The sequence below is a fragment of the Salvelinus sp. IW2-2015 genome, unplaced genomic scaffold (assembly GCF_002910315.2).
Source record: "Salvelinus sp. IW2-2015 unplaced genomic scaffold, ASM291031v2 Un_scaffold3570, whole genome shotgun sequence".
NCBI lineage: Eukaryota > Metazoa > Chordata > Actinopteri > Salmoniformes > Salmonidae > Salvelinus > Salvelinus sp. IW2-2015.
The window spans coordinates 1-12,649 of NW_019944848.1; the positions used below are offsets into that span (position 1 = coordinate 1).

At 47.2% G+C, this 12,649-nt stretch overlaps 1 protein-coding gene across 1 annotated transcript in view; it reads left to right on the forward strand.

The window, feature by feature from the left end:
• The first annotated feature begins 12,161 nt into the window (after positions 1–12,161).
• LOC112076096 (PDZ domain-containing protein GIPC1) overlaps positions 12,162–12,649 on the forward strand; it is a 17,413-nt gene continuing 16,925 nt past the window's right edge. Inside the window, exon 1 of the mRNA XM_024142984.2 lies at positions 12,162–12,344. Coding sequence (XP_023998752.2) covers positions 12,195–12,344 — 150 coding nt within the window. The 5' untranslated portion in view covers positions 12,162–12,194. The remainder of the gene's footprint in view (positions 12,345–12,649) is intronic.

A 12,649-nucleotide genomic window follows, 5' to 3' on the forward strand; every position in this document is an offset into this window, starting at 1 on the left:
ACTCTGTACTTCCTACTTGAACCATCTGCCTCCCGTGTCTGCATCATAACCCTGTATCGGTATAGTTTTTGACGCACTGGGCCTTTAACGATTCAACCACTGTATAATATATGAGATACAATTGAATCAATTGATTGATTGCATTGATTTCATCTATTAGATTGATTGACTGATAGATTATTGGTAGACGATAGACAGACAGACGGATAAAGTGAACAGGATCTGGGAGGAGAGACAGACGGACACACAGAGAGACGGACGGACGGATGGACGATCGTATAAACAGATGAACTCTTACATACCTGATGAAGGCGTATCCGCCCGTTGTCTGATGGTGAGTCCAGGGCGGTCCTCGGACTTAAACACCTCCACCTCCTTCTTAATCGCCTTAATGTGGGCGAAATAAAAGTCCTCCAGGCCGATCTGACCACCAAGCCAGCTTCTCCATGTCGATCTTATGGGTGTTCAATGTACAGACAGGATCTGGGAGAGAGAGACAGATTAATGAACAGGATCTGGGGAAAGAGAGACAGATTAATGAACAGGGTCTGGTGAGAGAGAGACAGATTAATGAACAGGATCTGGGGAGAGAGAGACAGACAGACATATTAATGAACAGGGTCTGGGGAGAGACAGTTGATAGGCTTGAAGTCATAAACAGCTCAATGCTTGAAGCATTGTGAAGAAGCTGCTGTCAAAACGCACGAAAGTGATGTTTAATGAACGCTTACAAGCCTGCTGCTGCCTACCAACGCTCAGTCAGACTGCTCTATCAAATAATAGACTTAATTATACATAATAAACACAGAAATACGAGCCTTAGTTCATTAAAAGGTCGAATCCGAAACTATCATTTCGAAAACAAAACGTTCTTCTTTCAGTGAAATACGGAACCGTTCCGTATTTTATCTAACGGGTGGCATCCATCAGTCTAAATATTGCTGTTACATTGCACAACCTTCAATTTATGTCATAATTACGTAAAATTTCTGGCAAATTAGGTTGCAACGAGCCAGGCGGCCCAAACTGTTGCATATACACTGACTCTGCGTGCAATGAACACAAGAGAAGTGACACAATTTCACCTGGTTAATATTGCCTGCTAACCTGGATTCTTTAGCTAAATATGCAGGTTTAAAAATATATACTTGTGTGTATTGATTTTAAGAAAGGCATTGATGTTTATGGTTCGGTACACGTTGGAGCAACGACAGTCCTTTTTTCGCGAATGCGCACCGCATCGATTATACGCAACGCATGTTGACATCACACTTGTGACAGGGCTGACCTTGACCTGACCTCTGCACCCATTTTCCCCACTATCTTATCAACAATCCAGTATATTTGGTAGACACCAGGCTATGGGTCCTCTATTTCAGAGGTAACATATATTTGGTAGACACCAGGCCTTGGTCTCTATTTCAGAGGTAACATATATTTGTAGACACCAGGCTATGGGTCTCCTCTATTTCAGAGGTAACATATATTTGGGGTTAGTAACTTTATTCCCTATATAGTGCACTACTTCAGACCAGGGCCCTATTCCCTATATAGTGCACTACTTTAGACCAGGGCCCATTCCCTATATAGTGCACTACTATAGACCAGGGCCCTATTCCCTATATAGTGCACTACTACGGCCCCTTGGCCTCTTTACAGGGAAAAGGGTGACATTTGGACACATCCTGTTGGCTGCTTCCTTGTTAAGCCTCTTTGGTTGTGTACCAACAGGCACAGAACACTGCTCTTGCTCTGCTCTACTCTACTCCTCACTTCACACACTATCAGCTGACTCACACTGACACAAGCAAGGGTTCCTCTGTTACAAGAGTATAAAATAACAGGATTGGGGGGGGGGGGGGGGGGGGGGGGGGCAAAGAGAAGAGGGTGGAGTATTAGAGAGAGAGGAAGAGCGAGAGAGAGGAGAGGTGGTGGGAATAAAGTGAAGGAGCTGGGCCATTCACAGGTACAGTACATTAGAAAATATAAAGGTTTGATTCGTGTCTCTCTCTCTCTCTCTTCCTTCTCTCTCTCTTTCTCTCCTGTCTCTCTCTCTTCTCTTCCTGTCTCTCTCTCTTCTCTTCCTGTCTCTCTCTCTCTCTGTCTCTCTCTCTTCTCTTCCTGCTCTCTTCTCTCTTCTCTTCCTGTCTCCTCTCTTCTCTTCCTGTCTCTCTCTCTTCTCTTCCTGTCTCTCTCCTCTTCCTGTCTCTCTCTCTTCTCTTCTGTCTCTCTCTCTTCTCTTCCTGTCTCTCTCTCTTCTCTTCCTGTCTCTCTCTCTTCTCTTCCTGTCCTCTCTCTCTTCTCTTCCTGTCCCTCTCTCTTCCTTCCTTTCTCTAGCTCTTCTCTCTCTCACACAATTAGAGGCTCATTTAAATTCAAACAGATTTTAATTGTGAGAGAGTGGTGCCTACCTACCTGTTCTAAAGTTAGCAGTGCAGGCATTACCCAGAAGCCACGGGAGAGACAAACAGGTAGAATACGCTGTCAATGAAATCAGGCCTTCACGCTCTCTCTTCCCTCTGACACTTCTCTTTCATGTCTCTCTCTCTTTCTCTTCCTTCTCTAGCTCTTCTCTCTCTACAGAATGTTCTCTGCCTCTCCTGACACACACACACCTCAACTTTACCGCCCTGACTCACAAGTACACATCCACCTCCCTCCTCTCCTCACTTATCCCTACTCTCCTCCCTCCACCTCCCTCCTCTTTCTCCACAGGCTAGAACTGAGGGAGGTTGAACTGAGGAGAGTAGAACTGAGGGAGGTAGAACTGAGGGAGTAGAACTGAGGGAGGTAGAACTGAGGGAGGTAGAACTGAGGAGGTAAAACTGAGGGAGGTAGAACACATGGACATGGAAGGTGTAAAAAACCTGGACTGACAGTTTCATTCTAAGACCCGAAATAAAACTACTCTAGAACCGACAATGTAGGTCTATCAAACTAATAAACTACTCCAGAACAGACCATGTAAATTATTATAATATGCTACGCATGAATACATTTTGGAAATGGGTGGCCCGAAGAATGGAACCACAACCCTGGCGGTGCAAGCACCATGCTCTACCACTGAGCCCACAACCCTGGCGGTGCAAGCACCATGCTATACAACTGAGCCCACACCCTGGCGTGCAGCGCCATCTCTACCAACTGAACCCACAACCCTGGCGGTGCAAGCACCATGCTCTACCAACTGAGCCACAACCCTGGCGTGCAAGCACCATGCTCGCCCAACGAGCCCACAACCCTGGCGGTGCAAGCACATGCCTACCAACTGAGCCCACAACCCTGGGGGTGCAGGCACCATGCTCTACCAACTGAGCCCACAACCCTGGCGTGCAAGCACCAGCTCGCCCAACTGAGCCCACAACCTGGCGGTGCAAGCACCATGCTCTACCAACTGAACCCACAACCCTGCGGTGCAAGCACCATGCTCTACCAACTGAGCCCACAACCCTGGCGGGGCAAGCACCATGCATCGCCCAAAGGAGCCCCACAACCCTGGCGGTGCAAGCACCATGCTCTACCAACTGAGCCACAACCCTGGGGGTGGCAGGCACCATTGCTCTACCAACTGAGCCCACAACCCTGCGGTGCAAGCACCATGCTCGCCCCACTGAGCCCACAACCCTGGCGGTGCAAAGCACCATGCTCTACCAACTGAGCCCACAACCCTGGCGTGCAAGCTCCATGCTCTACCAACTGAGCCCACAACCCTGGGGGTGCAGGCACCATGCGTCTACCAACTGACCACAACCCTGGCGGTGCACAGCACCATGGCTCGCCCAACTGAGCCCAACAACCCTGGCGGGTGCAAGCACCATGCTCTACCAACTGAGCCCACAACCCTGGCGTTGCAAGCTCCCAGTGCTCTACCAACTGAGCCCACAAACTGGCGGTGCAGCTCCATGCCTCTACCAGCTGAGCCATACAGGACCATGTACGAGTCCTAGGAAAGTATTCATACCATGACTTATTCCACCATTTTGACTTATTCAGCTTTATTCACCCATCTAGCACCCATCCTACGTGAAGCATTGGTGGTGGAGCAGCATTTGCTATGGGGATGTTCAGCCAGCAGGGCACTGGGGACTGGTAAGGACAGAGGGCAATAATGGAGGCCAAATAAGGCAAATCCTTGATTGAGAACCTGCTTCCAGAGTGGCACAACCTTAGACGGGCGAAGTTTACGTTCCAACAGGACAATGCCCAAGAATACAGCCAAGCAATGTTGGAATGGCTTCAGAACAAGAATGTAAGTCTTTGAGTGCCAGCCAAATCTGTGGAAAAGACTTGAAGAGCTTGTTCACCGCAGCTCCCCATCTAACTTAACGAACTAGAGAAAATCTACAAAGAAGAATGGGAGAAAACCCCAAATCCAGATGTGCAAAACGATTCAACATTAAGAACAACTCCCAGCTGATCTTGGCCAGTCAAGTTGTAAATGAGAACTTGTTTCTCAACTAGCCTACCTGGTTGAATAAAAGGTTAAATAAAAAAATATTTAAAAGAAAAATTAGAGACACATGAGACGACTAAAGCTGATTCAGACATGAGACACTCAAAGCTGATTCAGACATGAGGACGACTCAAAGCTGATTCAGACATGAGACGACTCAAAGCTGATGGAGACATGAGACGACTCAAAGCTGATGGAGACATGAGACGCTCAAGCTGATGGAGACATGGACGACTCAAGTGATGGAGACATGAGACGACTCAAAGCTGAGTCACATTGAGACGACTCAAAGCTGATTCAGACATGAGACGACTCAAAGCTGATTTCAGACATGAGACGACTCAAAGCTGATGGCAGACATGAGACGACTCCAAAGCTGATAGAACATGAGACGACTCAAAGCTGATGGAGACATGAGACGACTCAAAGCTGATTCAGACATGAGACGACTCAAAGCTGAGTCAGACATGAGACGACTCAAAGCAGATTCGAGACATGAGACGACTCAAAGCTGATTCGATGAGCATCAGGATTCAGAATGAGACGACTCAAAGCTGATTCAGACATGAGACGACTCAAAGCTGATGGAGACATGAGACATGAGAGACTCAAAGCTGATGGAGACATGAGACACTCAAAGCTGATCAGACATGAGACGACTCAAAGCTGATTCAGACATGAGACGACTCAAAGCTGATTTAGACATGAGACGACTCAGAGCTGATTCAGTCTAAGACGACTCAAGCTGTTGAGACATAAACGATCAAGCTGATGCAGACATGAGACGACTCAAAGCTATTCAAGACATTGAGACGACTCAAAGCTGATTCAGACATGAGACGACTCCAAAGCTGATTCAGGACATGAGACGGACTCAAAAGCTGATTCAGAACATGAGACGACTTCAAAGCTGAGTTCAGACAGAGGACGACTCAAAGCTGATTCAGACATGAGACGACTCAAAGCTGATTGAGACAGAGACGACTCAAAGCTGATTCAGACATGAGACGACTCAAAGCTGATTCAGACATGAGGACGACTCAAAGCTGATTCAGACATGAGACGACTCAAAGCTGATTCAGACATGAGACGACTCCAAAGCTGATGGAGAACATGAGACGACTCAAAGCTGATGGAGACATGAGACAACTCAAAGCTGATGGAGACATGAGACGACTCAAAGCTGATTTCAGACATGAGACGAAACTCAAAGCTGATTCAGACATAGAACGACTCAAAGCTGATGAACATGAGACGACTCAAAGCTGATTCAGACATGAGACGACTCAAAGCTGATCGACATGACGACTCAAGCTGATTCAGACATGAGAGACGATCAAATGATTTAGATAGGATCTCAGAGCCTTTCAGTCTAAGACGACTCAAAGCTGATTGAGACATAAGACGACTCAACTCGATTGCAGACATGAGACGACTCAAAGCTGATTCAGACATAGACGACCTCAAAGCTGTATTCAGACATGAAGGACGACTCAAGCTGATTCAGACATGAGACGAATCAAAGCTGATTCAGACATACGACTCAAAGCTGATTCAGACTGCAGACCTCAAAGCTTGATCACATGAGACGATCAAAGCTGATTGAGACATGAGACGACTCAAAGTGATTCAGACATGAACGACTCAGCTGATTGCGACATAGACGACTGCAAAGCTGATTCAGACATAGGACGACTCAAAGCTGATCAGACATGAGACGACTCAAAGTCTTTTGATGGGAAGAAACCAGAGGACATCAAAAGCGATGGAACATGAGGACAACTCAAAGCTGAGGAGACATGAGACGACTCAAAGCTGATTCAGACATGAGACGACTCAAAGCTGATTAGACATGAGACGACTCAAAGCTGATGAACATGAACGACTCAAAGCTTGATTTCAGCTTTGAGTCGTCTCATGGCTGAATCAGCTTGATCGTCTCATGGTCTGAATCAGCTCTGAGTCTCTCATGTCTGAATCAGCTTTGAGTCGTCTCATGTCTCAATCAGCTTTGAGTCGTCTCATTCTGAATCAGCTTTGAGTCGTCTCATGTCTGAATCAGCTTGAGTCGTCTCATTTGTCTGAATCAGCTTTGAGTCGTCTCATGTCTGAATCAGCTTTGAGTCGTCTCATGTCTGAATCAGCTTTGAGTCGTCTCATGTCTGAATCAGCTTTGAGTCGTCTCATGTCTGCATCAGCTTTGAGTCGTCCTATGTCTCAATCAGCTTTGAGTCGTCTTAGACCTGAATCAGCTCTTGGTCGGGGGTCTCATGTCTAAATCAGCTTTGAGTCGTTCTCATGTCTGAATTCAGCTTTGAGTCGTCTCATGTCTGAATCAGCTTTGAGTCGGTCTCATGTCTGAATCAGCTTTGAGTCGTCTCATGTTCATCAGCTTTGAGTCGTCCATTCTGAATCGCTTTGAGTCGTCTCATGTCTGAATCAGCTCTTGAGTCGTCTCATGTCTCCATCAGCTTGAGTTGTCTCATTCGCATCAGCTTTGATCGTCTCTCTGTCCTCCATCAGCTTTAGTCGTCTCATGTCTGGAATCAAGCTTTTGAGTCGTCTCATGTCTGAATCAGCTTTGAGTCGTCTCATGTCTGAACAGCCCTCTTGAGTCGTTCCATGTCGCTGAATTCAGCTTTGACGAGCCGTCTGCATGTTCTCAATCAGGCTTTGAGTCGTCTCATCTGAATCAGCTTTGATTCGTTCATGTCTGAATCGCTTTGAGTCGTCTCATGCTAATCAGCGTTTGAGTCGTCTCATGTCGAATCAGCTTGAGTCGTCTCATGTCTGCAATCAGCTTTGAAGTCGTCTCATGTCTGAATCAGCTTTGAGTCGTCTCATGTCTGCATCAGCTTTGAAGTCGTCTTATGTCTCAATCAGCTTTTGAGTCGTCTTAGACCTGAATCAGCTCTGAGTCGTCTCATGTCTAAATCAGCTTTGAGCTCGTCTCATGTCTGAATCAGCTGAGTCGTTATGTCTGAATCAGCTTTGAGTCGTCTCATGTCTCCATCAGCTTTGAGCGTCTCTCATGTCTCCATCCAGCTTTGAAGTCGTCTCCGAGTCTGAATCAGCTTTGAGTCGTCTTCATGTCTGAATAAAGCTTTGATTCGTCTCATGTTGGAAATCAGCTTTTGAGTCGTTACAGTCTGAATCTGCTTTGAGTCGTCTCATGTCTGACTCAGCTTATCGCCATGGTGTCACATCTCAGTCTCATAGCTTGACTCGTCCATGTCTATCAAGCTTTAGTGTCGTTTCCCTCATGTCGTCCAGTCTAATCAGCTTTGGAGTCGTCTCATGTCTCATCAGCTTTGAGTCGTCCTCATGTCGACTCCATAGCTTGAGTCGTCTCATGTCTCGAATTCAGCTTTTGAGTCGTCTCATGTCGTCCGATCACTTTGAGTCGTTCTCATGGTCTGACTCAGCTTTAGTCGTCTTCATGTCTCCATCAGCTTTGAGGTCGTCGCATGTCTCCATCAGCCTTTGAGTTCCGTCTCATGTCCCCATCAGCTTTGAGTGTTCTCATGTCTCCATCAGCTTTGAGTCGTCCTCATGTTCTGAATCAGCTTTGAGTCGTCTCATGTCTGGATCACTTGGAGTCGTCTCATGTCGAATCAGCGTTTGAGTCGTCTCAGGTCTCAATTTTCTTTTAAATATTTTTTTTTATTTAACCTTTATTCAACCAGGTAGGCTAGTGAGAACAAGTCTCATTTACAACTGTGAACCTGGCCAAGATCAGGCTGTGAGTGGTCTTATGTCTGAATCAGTTTTGCACATCTGATTTGGGATTTTCTCCCATTCTTTCGTTGTAGATTTTCTCTGAGGTCTGTTAAGTTTAGATTGGGAGCTGCGCGGTGAACAAGCAATCTTCAAGTCTTTCCACAGATTGGCTGGGCCACTCAAAGACTTCACATTCTTGTTATGAAGCCATTCAACATTGGCTTTGGTCTTATTCTTGCGGTCATTGTCCTGTTGAACGTAAAGCTTTCGCCCCAGTCTAAGAGGTTCACTCTGAAGCAGGTTCTCATCAAGAGGATTTTGCCCGATTTGCTCATTCATTTTCCTCTGTTCCTTTACCAGTCTCCCAGGTCCCTGCTTGTCTGAAACCATCCCCATAGCATGCTGCTACCACCACCATGCTTCGACGGTAAGGATGGTGCTAAGATGGGTATAAGCCTGAATAAGTCCAACGAATGGTGGAATAAGTCAATGGTATGAATACTTTCCTAGGCACTGTACATGGTCCTGGATGGCTCACGGTGAGCAATGGAGCTTGCACGCGCCAAGGTTGTGGGGCTCATTGGTAGAGCAGGAGCTTGCACCGCCAGTTGTGGGGCTCAGTTGGCTTTATAGAGGCATGGGTGCTTGCACCTCCAGGGTTGTGGCTCAGTTGGGCGAGCATGTGCTTGCACCGCCAGGTTGTGGGCTCAGTGGTTAGGAGCATCGGGCCTGCACCCCCAGGGTTGTGGCTCAGTGGCTTTTAGAGCATGAGAGCTGCACCGCCAGGGTTGTGGGCTCAGTGGGGTAGAGCATGGTGCTTGCACCGCCAGGTTGTGGATGCAGTTGGCAGCATGGTGCTTGCACCGCCAGGTTGTGGGCTCAGTTGGTAGAGGCATGTGCCTGCACCCCCAGGTTGTGGCTCATTTGGTATAGAGCATGGTGCTTTTGCACGCCAGGGTTTGTGGGCTCGTTGGGCGAGGCATGGTGCTTGCACCGCCTAGGGTTGTGGGCTCGAGTTGGATAGAGTGGTGCTTGCACCGGCCAGGTTGTGGTTTCCAGTTGGTAGAGCATGGTGCTTGCACCGCCGGGTTTGGGCTCTTGGGCGAGCATGGTGCTTGACACCGCCAGCGGTTGTGGGCTTCATTCGGTAGAGCATGGTCCTGCACCCCAAGGAGTTGTGGGCCTCAGTTGGTGAGCATGGGGGCTTGCAACCGCCAGGGTTGTGGGCCAGGTTGGGCGAGCATGGTGCTTGCACGCCAGGTGGGCTCAGTTGGTAGAGCATGGTGCTTCGACCGCCAGGTTGTGGGTTCAGTTGGTAGAGATGCGCTGCCACCGCCAGGCGTTGTGTGGGCTCAGTTGGATAGCTGGTGCTTGCACCGCCAGGTTGTGGGCTCAGTTGTAGAGCATTGGTGCTATGCACCGCCAGGGTTGTGGGTTCCATTCTTCGCCACCCATTTCCAAAATGTTATGTCATGCGTAGCATATTAATACTATACGATGTCGTGTCTGAGTAGTTTATTAAGTTTTGAATAGACCTACCCGATTGTCGGTCTAGAGTAGTTTTAATTTCGGTCTTGAATGAACTGTCAGTCAGGGTTTTACACTTCCATGTTCCATGTTTTCTACCTCCCTCAGTTCTACCTCCCCTTCAGTTCTACCTCCCTCAGTATCTACCTCCCTCAGTTCGACCTCCCTCAGTTCTACCCTCCCTCAGTACTACCTCCCTCAGTTCAACCTCCCTCAGTTCTAGCCTGTGGAAAAGAGGAGGGAGGCTGGAGGGAGGAGAGTAGGGATAACGTGAGGAGAGAGGAGGTGGATGTTGTACTGTGTGAGTCAGGGCGGTAAAGTGAGGTGTGTGTGTGTCAGGAAGGCAGAACATTCTGTGCAGAGAGGAAAGCTAGAGAAAGGAAGAGAAGAGAGAGGAGACAAATGAAAAAGAGTGCTTACGAGGAGAGAGAGCGTGAAGGCCCTGATTTCGATTGGACAGCAGTCTACGTTTCTCTCCCGTGGCCTTCTGAGATAAATGGCTGACCTGCACTTTAGAACAGGTAGTAGGCAACCACTCTCTCACAAGTAAAATCTGTTAATTTTACATGAGCTCTAAGTGTGGGAGAGAGGAGAAAGAGCTAGAGAAAGGAAGAGAAGAGGAGAGGCGACAGGAAGAGAAGAGAGAGAAGCACAAGGAAGAGAAGAGAGAGGACAGGAAGAGAACGAGAGAGACAGGAAGAGAAGAGAGAGGACAGGAAGAGAAGAGAGAGAGACAGAAGAAGAGAGAGACAGAAGAGAAGAGAGAAGACAGGAAAGAAAGAGAGAGAGACAGGAAGAGAGAGAAGAGAGAGAGAGACAGGATAGAAGAGAGAACAGGAAGAGAGAGAGAGACAGAAGAGAAGAGAGAGAACAGGAACGAGAATGGAGAGAGAGAAGGAAGAGAAGAGAGAGAGAAGGAAAGAAGAGAGAGAGAGACACGAATCAAACCCTTTATCTTTTCTAAGGTTACTGCTACCTGTGAATGGCCCAGCCTCCTTCACTTTATTCCCACCCACCTCTCCTCCTCTCGCTCTCCATCGTCTCTCTAATACTCCACCCTCTCTCTTTTGCCCCCCCCCCCCCCCCCCCCCCCCCAATTGTTTTTTCATACTCTTGTAACCAGAGGCACCCTGGTTTGTTCAGTGTGAGTCAGCTGATGTGTGTGAAGAGGAGATAGAGTAGAGCAGAGCAGAGCAGTGTTCTGGTGCCTGTTTGTACACTGAGTCCAAAGAGCTAACAAGGGAAGCAGCCACCCAGAGATGTGTCCCAAATGTCACCCTTTTCCCGTGTAAAGAGGCCAAGGGCCGTAGTAGTGCACTATATAGGAATAGGGCCCTGGTCATAGTAGTGCACTATATAGGGAATAGGGCCCTGTCTAAGTAGTGCACTATATAGGGAATAGGCCCTGGTGGAGTAGTGCACTATATAGGAATAAGTAACTAACCCCAAATATTGTTACCTCTTGAAATTAGAGGACCCATAACCCTGGGTGTCGACAAATAATGTTACCTCTGAAATAGAGGACCCATAGCCTGGTGTCTACCAAATATATGTTACCTCTGAAATAGAGGACCCATAGCCTGGTGTCTACCAAATATATGGATTGTTGATAAGATAGTGGGAAAATGGTGCAGAGGTCAGGTCAAGGTCAGCCTGTCACAAGTGTGATGTCAACATGCGTTGCGTATAATCGATGCGGTGCGCATTCGCGAAAAAGGACTGTCGTTGCTCCAACGTGTACCGAACCATAAACATCAATGCCTTTCTTAAAATCAATAYACASAAGTATATATTTTTAAACCTGCATATTTAGCTAAAAGAAATCCAGGTTAGCAGGCAATATTAACCAGGTGAAATTGTGTCACTTCTCTTGTGTTCATTGCACGCAGAGTCAGTGTATATGCAACAGTTTGGGCCGCCTGGCTCGTTGCAAACTAATTTGCCMGAATTTTACGTAATTATGACATAACATTGAAGGTTGTGCAATGTAACAGCAATATTTAGACTGATGGATGCCACCCGTTAGATAAAATACGGAACGGTTCCGTATTTCACTGAAAGAAKAAACGTTTTGTTTTCGAAATGATAGTTTCCGGATTCGACCATTTTAATGAACTAAGGCTCGTATTTCTGTGTGTTATTATGTTATAATTAAGTCTATTATTTGATAGAGCAGTCTGACTGAGCGTTGGTAGGCAGCAGCAGGCTTGTAAGCGTTCATTCAAACATCACTTTCGTGCGTTTTGACAGCAGCTCTTCACAATGCTTCAAGCATTGAGCTGTTTATGACTTCAAGCCTATCAACTGTCTCTCCCCAGACCCTGTTCATTAATATGTCTGTCTGTCTCTCTCTCCCCAGATCCTGTTCATTAATCTGTCTCTCTCTCACCAGACCCTGTTCATTAATCTGTCTCTCTCTCCCCAGATCCTGTTCATTAATCTGTCTCTCTCTCCCCAGATCCTGTTCTGTACATTGAACACCCATAAGATCGACATGGAGAAGCTGCTTGGTGGTCAGATCGGCCTGGAGGACTTTATATTCGCCCACATTAAGGCGATTAAGAAGGAGGTGGAGGTGTTTAAGTCCGAGGACGCCCTGGGMCTCACCATCACAGACAACGGGGCGGGATACGCCTTCATCAAGGTATGTAGGAGTTCATCTGTTTATACGATCGTCCATCCGTCCGTCCGTCTCTCTGTGTGTCCGTCTGTCTCTCCCTCCCCAGATCCTGTTCACTTTATCCGTCCGTCTGTCTATCGTCTACCAATAATCTATCAGTCAATCAATCTAATAGATACTCTGTCTTCTGACTTGAACCATCTGCTCCCGTGTCTGCATCATCAACCCTGTATCGGTATAGTTTTTGACTGCACTGGGCCTTTAACGATTCAACCACTGTATAATATATGAGTACAATTGAATCAATTGATTGATTGCATTGATTCATC